General features: G+C 34.7%; 1 protein-coding gene across 2 annotated transcripts; it reads left to right on the top strand.

Moving 5' to 3' along the window:
- The first annotated feature begins 892 nt into the window (after nt 1-892).
- On the top strand, nt 893-16,477 carry LOC117100586 (probable aminopeptidase NPEPL1). Of its 2 annotated transcripts, none has more exons than XM_033240360.1 (12): nt 893-1,151; nt 3,106-3,291; nt 4,514-4,774; nt 5,510-5,591; nt 7,427-7,569; nt 8,370-8,447; nt 9,166-9,266; nt 9,937-9,991; nt 10,423-10,567; nt 11,757-11,857; nt 12,341-12,451; nt 13,302-16,477. In XM_033240360.1, the coding sequence occupies exons 1-12, from the start codon at nt 1,002-1,004 to the stop codon at nt 13,452-13,454; spliced, it is 1,566 nt and encodes a 521-aa protein (XP_033096251.1). In that variant the 5' UTR covers nt 893-1,001; the 3' UTR covers nt 13,455-16,477. The 2 variants fall into 2 exon arrangements, with proteins under 2 accessions (XP_033096251.1, XP_033096252.1); XM_033240361.1 differs by lacking the exon at nt 5,510-5,591 and adding an exon at nt 6,366-6,447.
- The last annotated feature ends 29 nt before the right edge of the window (nt 16,478-16,506 follow it).

A 16,506-nucleotide genomic window follows, 5' to 3' on the forward strand; every position in this document is an offset into this window, starting at 1 on the left:
TGGTGGCAGTGATGATGATGTGGTGGTGGTGATTGATGGTGATAATATTAATGAAGATGATAAGATAAGATAATATTTATAAGGTGTTTAGTGATGCTAAAACTGAAAATAATGTGATGATGACATGATAAAGATTATGATGATGATAGTGACGATGATGATGATGATGATGGAGATCGAAGACAATGATGATATAATGATATAATGATGTCTTTGATCATAATTTGATTTTATGTTTTATCTGAATATAATAATTTTAAATACAGTATAATATATTAAAGTGGCTTGATTAATAGGTTAGTTGACTAGTTGATTTATTGATTGATTGATTAAATGATTGATTGATTGATTGATTGATTAATTGATTGATTGATTGATTGATTGATTGATTGATTGATTGATTGATTGATTGATTGATTGATTGATCGATCGATTGATCGATTGATTGATTGATCTGTTGATTAAAACAACTATATGGAACCTAATCTACAGTGATTATTGGAGAATTGATATTTTATTGTAGAGCTGACATGTGTGTGGTATGAATGAATTTTTTAACCGGTTTGTTTTAACAGTAGTTTCTTGTCGAATTCTTCCTGATTTGTTAAAATTGATTGATTGCTTGATGGACTAATCGATTGATTGATCGATTGATAACATTTAGCAGTTGGAGTTTACATAATGAAGCACGCATCTTTCACAAGACATGACGCTCAACGTGACGTCATAAGATCGCAAACTAGATGGAAATTCAAATGTATTTATAAACACAGCATTTATTGCAAAATTTATTTAGTTAAGTAATAATTCAAACCTTTATATTTTCGTTTTCATTTATTTTACGTATTTTTGGTATAAACCATCAACTTCCTTCAGGCTTGAGGTCAGGTCAAGGTGTCTCAGGGAAAAAAACCCAAACCAAAATACGACAGAAGTCTGAAGAGGAAGTGGGTGTTTATCTTTTCATTACGTACTTCAATTGATTAGTAATTTATAATATAATGTCTAATGTAACCTTGCATTACAGTGCAGGTAATAGTACCTCAGATCCAAATGATCGACCTGTCGTCATTATAGGACAGATTGGACATCTAACTACACTTTCATTCGAGGCTGTTAAAACTAAATTCGGCGCTCGGGTCGATGAGGAGGTAAGTCCCCTGCACCACCTGTTTTTGGGCCATGACCGAGCCAGGCAAAGGCCTAGCTTGGCCTAGGGTGTCATCTAATTAGGCCTAGGCTAAGCTCAGTGATGATATGAATAAATGCACTTTGAAACTGAAATGATTATTATAATTTTACTACATTTATTATTAGGCCCTAGTCCTAATCTAAAATTAGAACTCTGTGTCTTTTCAGTGTTCTTTTTTCTAAAACAAAAGCATAGGCCTAGCCTAGGGCCTAGGCCTACTAGCCTAGGGCCTAGGCCCTACCTACATTCCAGCAAAACATAGGCGCTAATGCACTTTCGCACCTAACTTTTAATTCTTATTTTTTTTTTACCTGAATTTTCTTCTCACAGTCATAACACATAATTATAAAACATTTTTACATGATTCAACCACTCATAAAATACATTTTTTCAACAAAAAGATACCTTTATATAGGTTGATACAGGATTTCCGCGCTTGCTAGCACGACGAGCTGTACTTTTTTGCAATCAAGTAAGAAATTGCCAGAATGTCCGAGTCAATTCTTAAATTTTGAAACCATTAAAGGCCAGTCTTATAATATTAATTGGAATTTTCCCATGAAACATCTGACAACAAAATTTGGCAGTACCATCTTTTTGAACTTTCTTGTCGTTCAAATCGAGGTTAATCGATTCGACATTTATCATTGGCTTTAATAGTTGTTTTTCTGGATTTAGGCCTAGGCCCCTACCCTAGGCCCTATTTTTCGACCTGTGTACGCATTTGAATTATTACTAATTTTTGAAGTAATTATTGTACGTGTGAATTTCATGTGAACACACATAGTCAAACAACAGCAGCATACAATATAAAGAATGACATACAATACCGCAAATAGATAAGTTTTCATAAACGTTTAATCAAAAAGCTTCACGCTGCAAACTCAGACATTCTGGCAATACAGATTGCAAAATGGCAGCCGCTCGTCATGCTTGCGAACACAGATTCGCTGTACTTATTTGTGGGATTATTTGTTGAAAAAGGTACTTTGTGAGTGGTTAAATCATGTGAACATGTTTGTTAATTATATGTTGTGACTGTGAGAAGAACATTGAGGTAAAAAAATAAAGAATTAAAAGTTAGGTGCGAAAGTGCATTAGCGCCCTATTATTACTACTACTAGTTAGGCCTATGCCTAGTATTTTTTTTAGATAGGGTAACTAGGGTACGCTCATCTCCCTACTTTTATTGAAGCAGTAATTAAGGCTTCGGCTTGCGAGGTTCTTGTTGCACAATTTAAAAGCTGAGCCGTTTCTTTGCACAGTTATAAAACTGTGCCAAGAATTTCTTGCACAGTTTGCAAATTGTATTTTATTTTTATTTATTTCACCTTTACCCTCTGGGTAAACTCATCAGTTCAAGCATTGCTATTTTCCAGGACCCACCAAGATTTCCTTTGTACAGTTTGCAACTTGGAAATTGTGCAAAGTATTTGCTTACAGAGTTTGCTAACTTCACAGGCTGCTCACACAGTGAATGAGAAATGAATATGCAGAAACTTCAAAAATATAAAAAACAACAGTAATCTTGAGGAGGAAAAAACAGAGAGTAATAAATATATGACTTTCCTAATTTTCTCAAAGGATATTTATTAATTTTGTAAATTTTCGGATGGGAACTTCCCCATAATTCTCTCATTCTTTTCAAAGTTTGGTACAGTAGTTTACACAGAAACTCTTGACATCAGAGTATTTGCTTATAGATAGGATTAATACGCAGAAATTGCAATACAGGACCTTGTACAGGATTGTATGAAGCAAATTCATTGTATGAAAAAAAATTCTAAAAAAGTGATACTTGGTTATTTTTATTCAAAGTTTCAAACTTTATAAATTCATCTTCAGAGACCTTTACTCTAACTTTTGGTCTAAGCTGCTGATTATTGACTCAAACTTTTTTTATATATTTGCAGACTTTTAAAGTTGCTGTGTCGTCGCTGCAGCCATCTCCAACTGATCATATATCAATATGGTTCAACAATGCAACTGTTGCTTCTCTACCCCTGAAAGCTAGTAGGCATAACACGCCCTCAAGAGCTCATGCCATTCCGAAGCTGGTGAAAGCATACTTGACAAATGTTGGAGATGAGTGTGTAGTTGTAAGTTAATGTATTTTTCACTTTTGGTTTTGTGGTGGGATGATTGTTTCATACTCGGTATTAGTTTCTGTCCAGTATTCTTTGATGAAAGCATCCTGTTATGCTTTGTTTATCTTGTGTTTTATATTGCTATGCCATAACATAACATAAAACTTTAACAATTATATTCAAAATTTTAATTATTATTCAGAATAGAAATTTGGAAAAAAATATAATATTAGGACAATGTACATTATACATTTATTGTGTGCACATGAGGGGAACGGTGAAATCTGTTGCCCAGAGGTGATGTGGAGACCTAGCTGTGGAGTGGAGACTATCTTCCCTTCAGCCTTCCCATCAAAGAGGATATATAAATTCACCGTTCCCCCGAATTTAGAGCAGTCAATATTTGTTCTATATATTTCATACATAGATTCTACTAGGCCAAAAAAAAAGTAATGAAAAGAGTACCCACCAAGTAGGCCTAGGCTAGGCATCAATTGAAAGTACTCGCTGATCCGTGGATAGGTCAAAGGGACAATCTCTCGTCATAGAAGTTGCAGTCCCTTTTACTCTTGTTGTGTGCCATCAATTACACAGCAACATTATAAGTGGGACCTAAAGATTACATCGCGATAGGAAAAAACGTGATAGTACTTTTTTCACCCCGAAAGGAATTACTGAACTATCATTCAACCTATGTCATAGGAGTGGTGCTTTAAAACCAATCAGATGTCTGGAATCTATAGTTGTATGTGGTATATAATACTAAATATGACATTGCAGGGAACAACATTACATAATTATGGACTGCATTGCAATGAATGGATAGAATTAAAGATATACAGTACTGTCCTTTGAAAATGACTAAAATCATAAAAAATTATTTTTAATTTAACTTACTCATTTTGCAGTAACATACAAATTATTAACTTGAGCATAGTAATTATTAAATTAAAAAAATGTGTTCCCTGATTTTTTAACTGGATAGTTATAATAAAGATAATAAAACGCTTCCAGTGATTGGAAGTGTTTCTATAATTTTTTCGATGTAAAATTATGGTTTTTATGGGTAAGAATTTTTAAAGTACACTAATTTCTATGTTCAAGTTGATAATATTTATGTTACTTCAAAATGGGCAAGTAAATTTTAAAAATGATTTTTATGTTTTTTTTTTTTTTGTTTTTTGCAAGGGACAGTACATCTTTAAAGGTGCATATTTTTTTTATATCTCAAAAGATTGTTTGTGAGCGGAAGTCAGTGTTTGCATCTGGTTGTGCTGTTGCACGTGCGTTTCCGTTGTATTCCCGTAAGACAGGTGCAAATAAACTGCGGAAACGCACTGTAACTGTGGAATTCATTCTTGTTGGAGAGGGTAGCAACCAGAGCCTGAGCGAAGACGAGATGAAGTGTTTGCAAGAGGCTTCCGAAGGCATCCGTCTAACAGGCCGTATAGTGGATGCACCTTGCAACGAAATGCACACAGATGCTTTTATTGAGGCAAGTCAATTACCTGTTCGGCGCTGCAGGATTCGTTTGGTTTCCCAACCTCAAGGCTGGGGTTTCAATCCCTCGCTGTGCATTTCAATTGTGTCCTTGGGCAAGGCAATTTTTGTGCGTTGTTTCTCTATCCATCCAGGAGTATAAGTAGGTACCTATGTAGGGTTAAATGCCAAAATTCGCTGATGTACTGTAGCTGCTGTGAGCGTTATGGAATACTCCCCCAGGGAGCTTGAGTTTGTCTTTTTTGTTTAATCCAATGACTGGGGTTACAATAACAATATGCTATATATACCATCCATCATCATTATTATTATTATTATTATTATTATTATTATTATTTTTATTATTACCTTACAGTATAAATACTGTCCTGACTTCCCCACCCCACATACCACCTCACCCTACCCTTGGCCAACATACTACTTACAAGTTTGGGGAATAGGAATATGCCCCATTGAATTTTTATTCACAAAGCTGTTTTTATTCCTCCAAAGTTGAAGCAAATCTACTTTTTGAATTGTAATAGATTTATTTTAACATGACTATTTATTAGGTAATATATTAAATATATTATTATTATTATTATTATCATTATATAAATAAATACTATTTAGAGTACTACTTAAATATTCTTGAATATTATAAGTATAAGATTTTAAATTGCCTTATTACTATCTATTGATTTTATATTGAAGGCAATATATTTAAATACAAGTACATTATGTCCAACAGGAAATTAAAAATGTTGGGAGAAGTTTGGGCATTGAGCCAGTGATTGTCAGAGGTGAAGAACTTGATGAACGTGGTTTTGGAGGTAAAGTCATATTAATCACATTTATATATACATGTATATAATTTAGTTAATTTATTGGGTTTTTTTTATTTCTGTTTACTTGTATTTAGTTATTTATTTATTTTTTAAATCTGTTTTAAGTAATTATTTATTTATTGGTTCAGGTGTAAAAATATAATAAAATCGTCTCAGTGCACTGATAGTATACAGACCCGAAGTCAGATTGGAAAAAAAAAAATTGGCAAAAAACAAACCACAAACATGAAAGAGAAGAGAAATGTGCACTCTCGGTGTTGATACGGCGTCGCCAACACAACCGTGTACGCGCAGGTACCCCGGCAACAGTTTGCTGGGCTCCAGTAGCTTCCACCTTGGATAAGCCTCGGCTCTGCTACCGTGCGCTGTTAAAGTGGCGACGCCGGCTCAAGTAAGAGAGTTGCAACTTTTAGGTGAAAAAAACCTTAAACTACTTCAAAGTCTTAAATTACAGTTTGTGAGAAATGAATGTACAGGGTATGTACTGTACTAGCCTATGCTACCTTGAAAAGAAGCCCATGAAGAGTGGGGCTTCAATTCGAGATGGCCTTCTTTTCTATATTAAGCCCATTGGGCTTCAGTTTGAGGTTTTACGGTACTGGACAATACTGCCTATGTCCTTCTGATAGACACTTTGTCTATGACTGTTTCTCATAACCCAGTTTGAAGTTGGTTCCTTATAGGATGTAAACAATTTTGAATCTATTGATTTTATATTGAAGGCAATATATTTAAATACAAGTACATTATGTCCAACAGGAAATTAAAAACGTTGGGAGAAGTTTGGGCATTGAGCCAGTGATTGTCAGAGGTGAAGAACTTGATGAACGTGGTTTTGGAGGTAAAGTCATATTAATCACATTTATATATATATATACATGTATATAATTTAGTTAATTTATTGGGTTTTTTTAATTTCTGTTTACTTGTATTTAGTTATTTATTTATTTTTTAAATCTGTTTTAAGTAATTATTTATTTATTGGTTCAGGTGTAAAAATATAATAAAATCGTCTCAGTGCACTGATAGTATACAGACACAAAGTCAGATTGGAAAAAAAAAAAAAAAATTGGCAAAAAACAAACCACAAACATGAAAGAGAAGAGAAATGTGCACTCTCGGTGTTGATACGGCGTCGCCAACACAACCGTGTACGCGCAGGTACCCCGGCAACAGTTTGCTGGGCTCCAGTAGCTTCCACCTTGGATAAGCCTCGGCTCTGCTACCGTGCGCTGTTAAAGTGGCGACGCCGGCTCAAGTAAGAGAGTTGCAACTTTTAGGTGAAAAAAACCTTAAACTACTTCAAAGTCTTAAATTACAGTTTGTGAGAAATGAATGTACAGGGTATGTACTGTACTAGCCTATGCTACCTTGAAAAGAAGCCCATGAAGAGTGGGGCTTCAATTCGAGATGGCCTTCTTTTCTATATTAAGCCCATTGGGCTTCAGTTTGAGGTTTTACGGTACTGGACAATACTGCCTATGTCCTTCTGATAGACACTTTGTCTATGACTGTTTCTCATAACCCAGTTTGAAGTTGGTTCCTTATAGGATGTAAACAATTTTGAATAAATTTAGCTCGTCTATGAATTCTCCTGAGAGCGCAGGGACAGGTTTGTGGGGAGGGTGAAAGGGGTTGGAATTTGTCCTTGTAAAAGACTCACCATGTGCCCCATCTATATCAACTTTTTGGATCTGCCGCTGGAGCGGAAGGATTATAACTGCATTTGTGAAACTGTATCCACTGGCCAGTCTATCTTGCGTAGAGACTATGGTATCATGGTATTATGTAACAAACATTTATGTTGATTTATCCCGTAGGCATCTATGGAGTAGGCAAAGCAGCTGACCATCCCCCGGCACTGGTTATACTTAAACATACATCGGCAGCCGCTACTCAGACTATAAGCTGGGTAGGCAAAGGTATTGTCTATGACACTGGAGGACTGTCAATCAAAGGGAAGGTATGTAATATCTAGTGACGACAAAAATGAAGGGGGCTTAGGGTCCTTCCTTGGACAGGCCTAGCAGCCAACCCCCAACCCCACACATCACACCACCCATCCATCCCTATCAGCCAGGACCTGCAAACATGAGTTTCACTCAAGATTCATGTGAACCCAGCTTGGCACAGTGGTAATGGCTAGTTTCTCCGACCTTGAGGTCAGGGTTTCAATCCCTCGCTGTTCATTTCGCTTGTGTCCTTGAGCAAGGCACTTTTATCTGCATTAGCTTCTGTCAGCCCAGGAGTATAAATGGATACCTGGTGGTGTTGACTACTCCTGCCCTCATAACAGCAGCAAATCTTAAGCATGTGAACCCAATGATGAGGGATGAAAGTGCTTCATAACCACCAAATGGAAAGGCGCTATATAAATGCTCACTTGAAATATTACATAATAATTGAAATATAATTTTGGTATATATTCAAAAAAAGAAAATTTGTTATTATTATTATTATTATTATTATTATTATTATTATTATTATTATTATTATTATTATTATTATGTTACTAAAACCTACCTTTTTAAGAGGAACTTAGACAATGGAGAAATTAGAGAACAATTAAAAAGACGATGTTAATGGGAAAATAACATGACGTTAAGGGGAAAATAACACAAAAGATATTCTCCTTAAATCCGAGTTAGCACTAGTTATTATTATTGTTGTTATTTGTCATGCAATATCTTGCGACAAAAACTTTCAATGGATTTAAAGCCAGAATAATGTATTCAATTTTGAATGATTGTCTGATATTTTTAGACTGCCATGCCAGGGATGAAGCGGGACTGTGGTGGTGCTGCTGCAATCCTTGGTGCCTTTGTAGCTGCTGTTAAACTAGTGAGTAATCGGATATAAACAAAATACTTTGTTATCAAATAGGCCTACAGTTTTCATATTACAAGTTGTCCTACTATACTTAACTATATGCATGTATTAAATAAATTTATTGTTACAGATAGTAACAAATCAAACTAAAACGCTTAAAAATAAATCAATTTTGACACCAATGGCATTTCATATTAAAAACATAAAAAGTTTTTTTATATAACCAGACGTTGATATAACTCAGATGCAAATGCTATTCAACTGTTAGGTTTAAAGTAGCATCTATGAACCTACACAATTGCTGCTGACTATGAAAAGCATTGCATACATTATTGTAGATATCAACAACGGTAATAAAATCTGCCTACCAGCATTAACAACATAACATTCTCGTAACATTCGAGCAGCAGCTTAGCTCCAGTCAGCTAAATTGGTGGTAGCCACACTGTGTGTGCGCTGGACCGTGGAGATCTCTTGGTCCCCGGTTCAATTCCCATTGCTGCTGGAGTGCTGAAATGCAAGTTGAGACAGCACACCATTGTAGAGGTTAATCCTCCTGGTGTGTTGCCCAATCACCACCAGAAGAAGGACCCCACTGGAAATATGCCTTCTACAAACTTTCATGGGTTATCTTTGGTGTTTACACCGAATAAATCCATCCATCCACCTTCTTATTGATTCAATTTTACATATTTATTGAACCTCCATATTGTTTATACAAATTTCCTAGGGTTTTAAAGAAAATTTGAATGCTGTGTTCTGTCTGGCAGAGAATGCAGTTGGACCCCTAGCAACACGTCCTGATGATGTACATATCCTGTATTCTGGGAGGTAATGAACAAAAATGATTTTCTTGCTGTGTGCATGTTTTTATAGAGGGTGACCCTTCCAGTTTAGCTGATAAACTGCTTTATAAACTAAGTCTCATACAAGGCTTAGGTAGTGGAGATGTATTTTAATCATGAGAAATATATTGTGCTGTCATGGGATTAGAACCCAAGACCCTGGAATTGGAAGGCAGGCATCTTAACAACAAGTTAAATAGCCTCTTTTAATATGCCTTTGACTTATTAAAGGTTAAGAAATTTAAAAAGAAAAACTGAAGGCAATGATATATCATGTTATTTAATAGAATTCCAATTGAATTTTTTTTGTGTATGTTCATAAATGATAAATAGGAAGCTTTCGCTTTGTGTGACGCTAGAACGGAATCACTCATGCGTGACCGTCGTAACTGGCGTCCTACGTTCTCTGCATACGTAGATTTGGTCAAATTGCGTTCCAGAATCTACTTCACGAGGTGACCTTAATGTTCTCGCATGCGCAGATGAAATTTAGTGACGTCATTACGTTCTACGTCCAACCGTCTTCCTGCAATCAAAAGCTCCCTACTAATTCCATTGCCCCAATTTGTATATTTTTAGTAAATCATGTTTAGTTGTTTTTACTTATTATCTCACAAAATGATTTGATGATCACATTTTTTTTTTTTTCGCTTCAGATCTGTTGAGATAAATAATACAGATGCTGAAGGAAGGCTGGTTCTTGGGGATGGGGTAAGCTGCGCACAATTATTGACCCACAGTTGACCTTACATGTGTGCCAATCAAACTTACCGACTGACCAATCAGAACAGGGCTAGAAATATGTGTGTCCCACAAACGGGAGCCTTAGCAAGAATATCCAAGGGGCGGGGCTTAACAGAAAGGTCTATTCTAGTCAATACATAAGCACACATATAGTACAAATCATTGTATTCAATCATGCTTATTATTGTATAATTCCCCTTGTATAGACACTTTCAGGGTTTGGGACAGATCAAAGAATTTTCGCGCAAACATTAGCTAAGCTAAAGAAATAGAAACTTTGAAGGGATAGCACACACAACTAAGTAAAATGGAAACTTTCATCTGATGTTAAGCCAAAGTGTTTTTGGAAAAAAAAAATATATATAATTTTATTTTTTAAATTTTTAATTTTTTAACAGGTTGCTTATGCCGTAAAAGATCTGAAGTCTGATATTATTCTGGATATGGCCACACTAACCGGAGCACAAGGCATATCCACCGGGAAATATCACTCCGCTGTACTCACCAACACGGAACAGTGGGAACAGGCAACTGTCAAAGCAGGTAGACGATTCTATTTTTTGCAAAGTAACAAATAATTTATCAAAAAAGTTTTTGTAATGAATGAACTGAAAAGCTTGTCAATCATAATGCTCTGTCCAGATCATGAAATTTTCTTTGACAATAAACTGTTGTATGCCCATATATAGGCATCTCATGACTATATATGGGCATACAACAGGTCATGACTATATATGGGCATACAAAAGCTTAAAGAATTTTTACTTACTGATTTTTAATGTTTCATGTTTTTATCCTTTACTACATACAGTTTTTATATTTACTCAATTAGTAATTTTAATGTTCAATTTTCACTTTTTTACAATTTTTTTCAATTTTTAATTTTAAATTGGCGTATGTTTATCTATTTTATATCATTTACTATATATTCTAAACCTTGCCTGATCACTATCTGTAAATATTCGCTCTTGTGCAATAATTACCCTGGCTTCTGGACCCCATTGGAAATAAGTCAGGTATACAATCACTAGACTTAATGGGCCATCCAGGCATTCAATTAATTATTAAACTCTTTTTTTTCTTATGTTCGTTCTCAAAATGTTATTGTTATGTGTGTGATATTGAATGCAAAATAAATCAAATCAAATCAAAAAATGGTGTGATGTCATTATGACCATATTTAGGTATGTCACATGTTTTTGTTAAATATAATGCAAGTCTGGACAGAGCTTTAGGCAATTGTGATGACTAAATATTGAGGCCTATGGCACATTACACAAAAAAAAACATGTAATCATTAAAACATTAACGAATTGAAATAAACGGTGTCCATTTACATCACAGGTGGCAAAGCAAAAATGAATTAAAAACCCCATGTGTGCTGTCCGACAAGCAACATTGGCTAGGAAACAAGTTCTTTAGGCCCAATACCGATCATATGTAAAAAGTAACATTAAAAGAGAATAAAGTGGTGCAAAAGCAGTGCTTGGATGTTTTTGACGGCTCACTGGAGATATTTTTAAGTTTTGGTGCGGCCCTCGGTGTTAAATAAAAAATTCACTTTGGGCCTCCGACCAATTTTTATGCCAACCCCTGATTTACATCAGACTGAAAATAAGAAGCCGATTCCACATTCAATGAATACTGTACAAACTTAATGTAAACAATTCTGTAATTTTTTTTTCATACCTCTTTAAAACAGATTTTAATCAATTATACTATCATATTTTAGGTAAAAACAGTGGAGATCTTGTCTTTCCTCTGGTTTATTGTCCTGAGCTGCATTTTAGTGAGTTTGGTAGTGCAGTTGCAGACATGAAGAACTCAGTAGCAGTAAGTAAAAAAAAATCCTCCGATCAGAATTGACACATCTGAACACAATTAGGTTAATTATTATGCATTTTTATAATGCAAACAAATGCTAAGGCTGTGCATTTTTATATTATAGCTATGCATACTGATTTAAGAGGTGAAAGATTACTGTATACTATATATTCATATATACATGAAGAAGATGCATCCATGTGTGTTCTGAAGCATATATAAAATGTAACAGTAATGAATACTCAAATACATATATGATTTTGACTTCAGAAACTCAAGAAGTTATTCCAATGAATATTTTTATTACTCCTGTAGTCTTTTTCACCGCTTGACATAAAAATGCAACCTGAATATATATTAGATGAATAATAATGCTTAAGCGTAAAGTACAGTATTGGCAGTATTTCATTGAAACCATACAATGTATCAAGCATAGCTCTTTATCAGTTGTATATGTACATATATAGTCACACATTTATTTGTATCACTTAGGATCGTAGCAATGCCCAGAGTTCATGTGCAGGTCTGTTTATTGGGGCTCATATTGGCTTTGACTACTCTGGATCCTGGATTCATCTGGACATTGCATCCCCTTGTTACTCGGTGAGTTCATTTCTTTTTGGTTTTTTGCTTAACCAAGTTTTCATTATATGTTCCCTTATCAAAACCTAGTGCATGTGATAAGGTCGAAGGTCAAGGTCACAAAATAATTATAAAATTTCCTTGCAACTTACCCCTGGAGCATAAAAGAAAATAATGGAATCTCCCATCTTGACATTAAAACCCTTGCATATATCATACACTATTCAGGCACAGGGCAGAAGTATGCACGCTAAGAAGTGATTTGTCTTCTAATTGACCTTTCTAGAGGGTCAATCAACTGACCAATCAGAACAGGGTCAGGAATATGCGTGTGCCTCACAAATGTGTCCTACAAATGTACATGTTTGCGTATGTTTTACAGTACCATGGCAACAATATCCAGGGGCGGGGCTTAGTGGAAAGATCCATTGTCAGTTGAAATCCAACATGTTTAATATTCAGAGTAAGCAATTCAAATTATGGATTTTATTTTTCAAATTTATCACAGCAAATCACAGACCTATGTCATTATGTAATGATCTTCAATTAAAAATTAATTTTCTTTACCTGTCTTTAAAAGTAAAATTAAAAAAGAATATTTATCATTGTACCATTAGTAAATAACTAAGGTAGCTTTTATGTCATCTCTCTTTTTTTATTCATGGGGTCATGATGAGACAAGTTTTACTACTAGTCATGATCCCAATGATGTTTTTTATTTCTTTTTATTACTTATCATTATTTGTATTGTACTGTATACCTTTATCATATTTTCATCATTGAATAAATGTCATTTGAATTTAAATTAAATAATCAGTGTAAAATATCTTTTATGATTAATCAAGTGTGAGCACCTTCATTAACATTTCAGGGTGAGCGAGCTACAGGATATGGGGTGGCTCTTCTGCTCTCCTTATTTGGACGTGCTTCCGAATCCAAGCTCCTGCAGTCTGTTTCACCATTAGGAAGTCTAGTAGAAGACCAACTTGTCGAGAATGCCAGCAAGAAGATTAGATTGGTATAAAAACGTTCTGCAGAATTGCCGTCTAAGTCCCAAGTTGAAAAGCTACAAGTTCTCTGTCATTGCTTAACTGCTACCTCCAAGTTGTTACTAAAGAGTAGTTGCCAAAATTAACAGGTAACATTGATTACCTAATATTTACACACCAGTGAATAGGTGTTCAATGAAAATGAAATATATGTAGGTGTAAGATATATATTCTTAATATACTTTTCCTAAATTATTTGGAACTGGTATTGTTAGTCCCTCTTTACTTAAATTACATGTTACCAAAGCTACATTTGTTAAACAGAATTTTAATATTTGTACTGAATTCTTTGTTTTTTCTTATGAAATAAGGACTGTGCCTTCACTAGAAATAATCACTGTATTAAATTATAACTGATTGGACTCTGATAGAGTTCATGTGCTCATAAGTGAATTCATACAGTATTTAAAATTTATATTTTGAGAAATGTTTTGAAATAGAATATGAACGTGTTCGGCAGTGGCGTACCTGAGGGCTGTTAGAAGAACACTTTAAATAACCTATCTTCTTCACATCAGGTGGCGCATAAAGACACCAGAATGCCATCTTTTCCTATCAGCTGTTGCAGGTGTTGCTCTTCCCCATGTTATTCGTCCACGAGCAAACTACTCCACAAAATCTTGCGACCCAGATTCCCTCACTCCAAAATTTTCATAGCAAAAGAAAATTGCCTGAGACAAGAAGCCCAGGGCTGTAATTTCTTCACATTCCCCTCATTTTTTTTGTCATGCACCCACAATCACACTTCCTCACAAGGTAATACAGCTTATACAGCTGGTTTCTGGACCTTTTTCAATTCAATTCTCTCTCTTTATTGGGCACACCTTGTTAATAATGAGCAAAATCATACATTTTCTGTAACTGTTCTTAAGTTGTGGAGTGTATTGTCGCTGTGTGTTTAGATCCTTTTCTAATTGGTCTGTACATGTAGTCAAGGGCTGGCCTTGCTTCCTTTTCCCATGGGTTGGTTCCCAGAAGAGAAACCTTCTGTAGCAATGTCCACTAGCAAATGCTAATTTTTTTTTCCCTTAAGGTTCTTGATACATAATAAAATATGCTGTCAATATGGTTGCATGGTAAAATCTCATTTTTAATAGAATGCATAGCCAAGATTTCCAAACAGTAATCATTTTTTGTGGCAGCAGACCAAGCCATAGGCTTCCTTACACTCAAATCATTTTAAGTAGTGCAAATTAATGATCCTAAATATTGGAAAACCATCTATTTATTTGCTTTTTAAGATGCACATAAATCAGAATAGCTGGTAGGTTTTTTTGCTTTAATGTCTTCAGATAACTAAAATATGTGAGACTGTTTATTATTTATGTACATTGGGCTTAATGTGGATGTGTTATTTTATAGGATCAGTGGAAAGCATATCTCTGAAGAGCTGTTCATATTAACTAAGTTGTGTCCACACTATTAAATTTTAATTGATAAATACATTAAATCACTCAAATTTGTCACATAAAATGTGATAGACTAGTGTGAAAAGGGCTTTAGAATCGTTTTAATCACAATTACCGAACCATTGAGGTTTTCCAAAACAATGCCAAATAAAGAAAAACATCAAATACTTTATTTTTTACTATATGTTTTCTTAAAAAATTTTTTTGTTGTAGAACTTCGAAATTGTAGGAAAATATTCACAAGTCAATTCTTAAGAATTTGTATGAATATTAGAGTAGAGAAATAAATAGTTTTTTGCATAAATTATTCTAAGAATTCTGTTGTAAAGTGCTAACTCTGATTCATTCAATCTTTGTAGTCAAAGCAGAATACAGTACAGTAATAATAAACTGTATGTTTTGCTTTGAAACAGATTCTTGGTGAGATTTCACTACACTACTGCAAAATAATGCAAACACAGCGCGGACTGAAATTAAGAAAAAAAATATGATCAAATTGATGTCGGAGAGTGCCATTTCCGGCCATCTAGAGGTGCCATATCATAAATTTTCTTACCTCAGCCCCAACGGTTGTCTAATAACCCTCCATCTGTGAAAGTCCCTCCCTGCCCCCCTCGCCCATGTCAAATTCCTGGATCTGCCACTGTACTGTTGAATAATGTGCATTTATAATGCACTAGTATCTATCAAAGATGCTCATGGTACAAGATAGTTTACTGTAGGAAAAATACAGCAATGCCGATTCACTAGCCATCTTCTGATTGCAACGATATCAGTTGATATTACCACTACTGAAGAAAATCATATGCAGATCTAAACAATACTGTAATTACTCAGGTTAAATTTCTTATTCCACAACTAAAACAATAGAAAGGAGACGGTGGGGGAAGAGTGGTACAGTAGATATAATCCTGGTGATGGAACCTTCAAGAATGCCTTTGCTTGCCCAAGGAATTGTATGTTGCTCCTTTAGGGGTCTCTGACTACTGCTGCCCTAACATATGTAAGCTAAACTTAATCTAGTACAATATGAAAAGTGAAACCAATAATTATATAAATTTGTATTTATTATAACGAGGAAGTGAACAAGTGGGTCTTGAGCTGATCCTGGATACGTTTTGCTACGTTGCTGATATTTGATTTTGTACAGAAAAACAACTAAGCATCTTTATCTTGCCAATCTTGTGCATTTGTGTTGAGACAAGTGTGTACTGCAGGCCCTGTTCTGATTGGCCTGTTGTTAAGCTTGGTTTTTATTAATTTTGAGTTCAAATGTAAGTAATTTGTTTTTATTTTGACATCACTAAGACATGACATGTAACATCTACTACTTATTTGATTATCTGTATCTTAAAATAATTTTAATCTGGTGACAAATACTGTACTAAATTTTTGTAGCTGAGTGTATAAAAATTGATTGTAACCTTAACCATTTGTGTAACCACTATCGTAATTGTTCCCCCTCCCCCTAATTATAAGAAACTGCTGTGTTAAAAATGATTGAATTGTAATGAATACTATGCTGAGTGTAATTATGAAACCGTTTTTGTTTGTAGTCCTCATGTTGCAATAAATAACATAATGAGAAATTCTTTGATCATTTTGATTCATTTATTTT

This window comes from Anneissia japonica, unplaced genomic scaffold (genome assembly GCF_011630105.1).
Source record: "Anneissia japonica isolate Jap-2015-1 unplaced genomic scaffold, ASM1163010v1 scaffold1770_len632688_cov154, whole genome shotgun sequence".
Lineage (NCBI taxonomy): Eukaryota > Metazoa > Echinodermata > Crinoidea > Comatulida > Comatulidae > Anneissia > Anneissia japonica.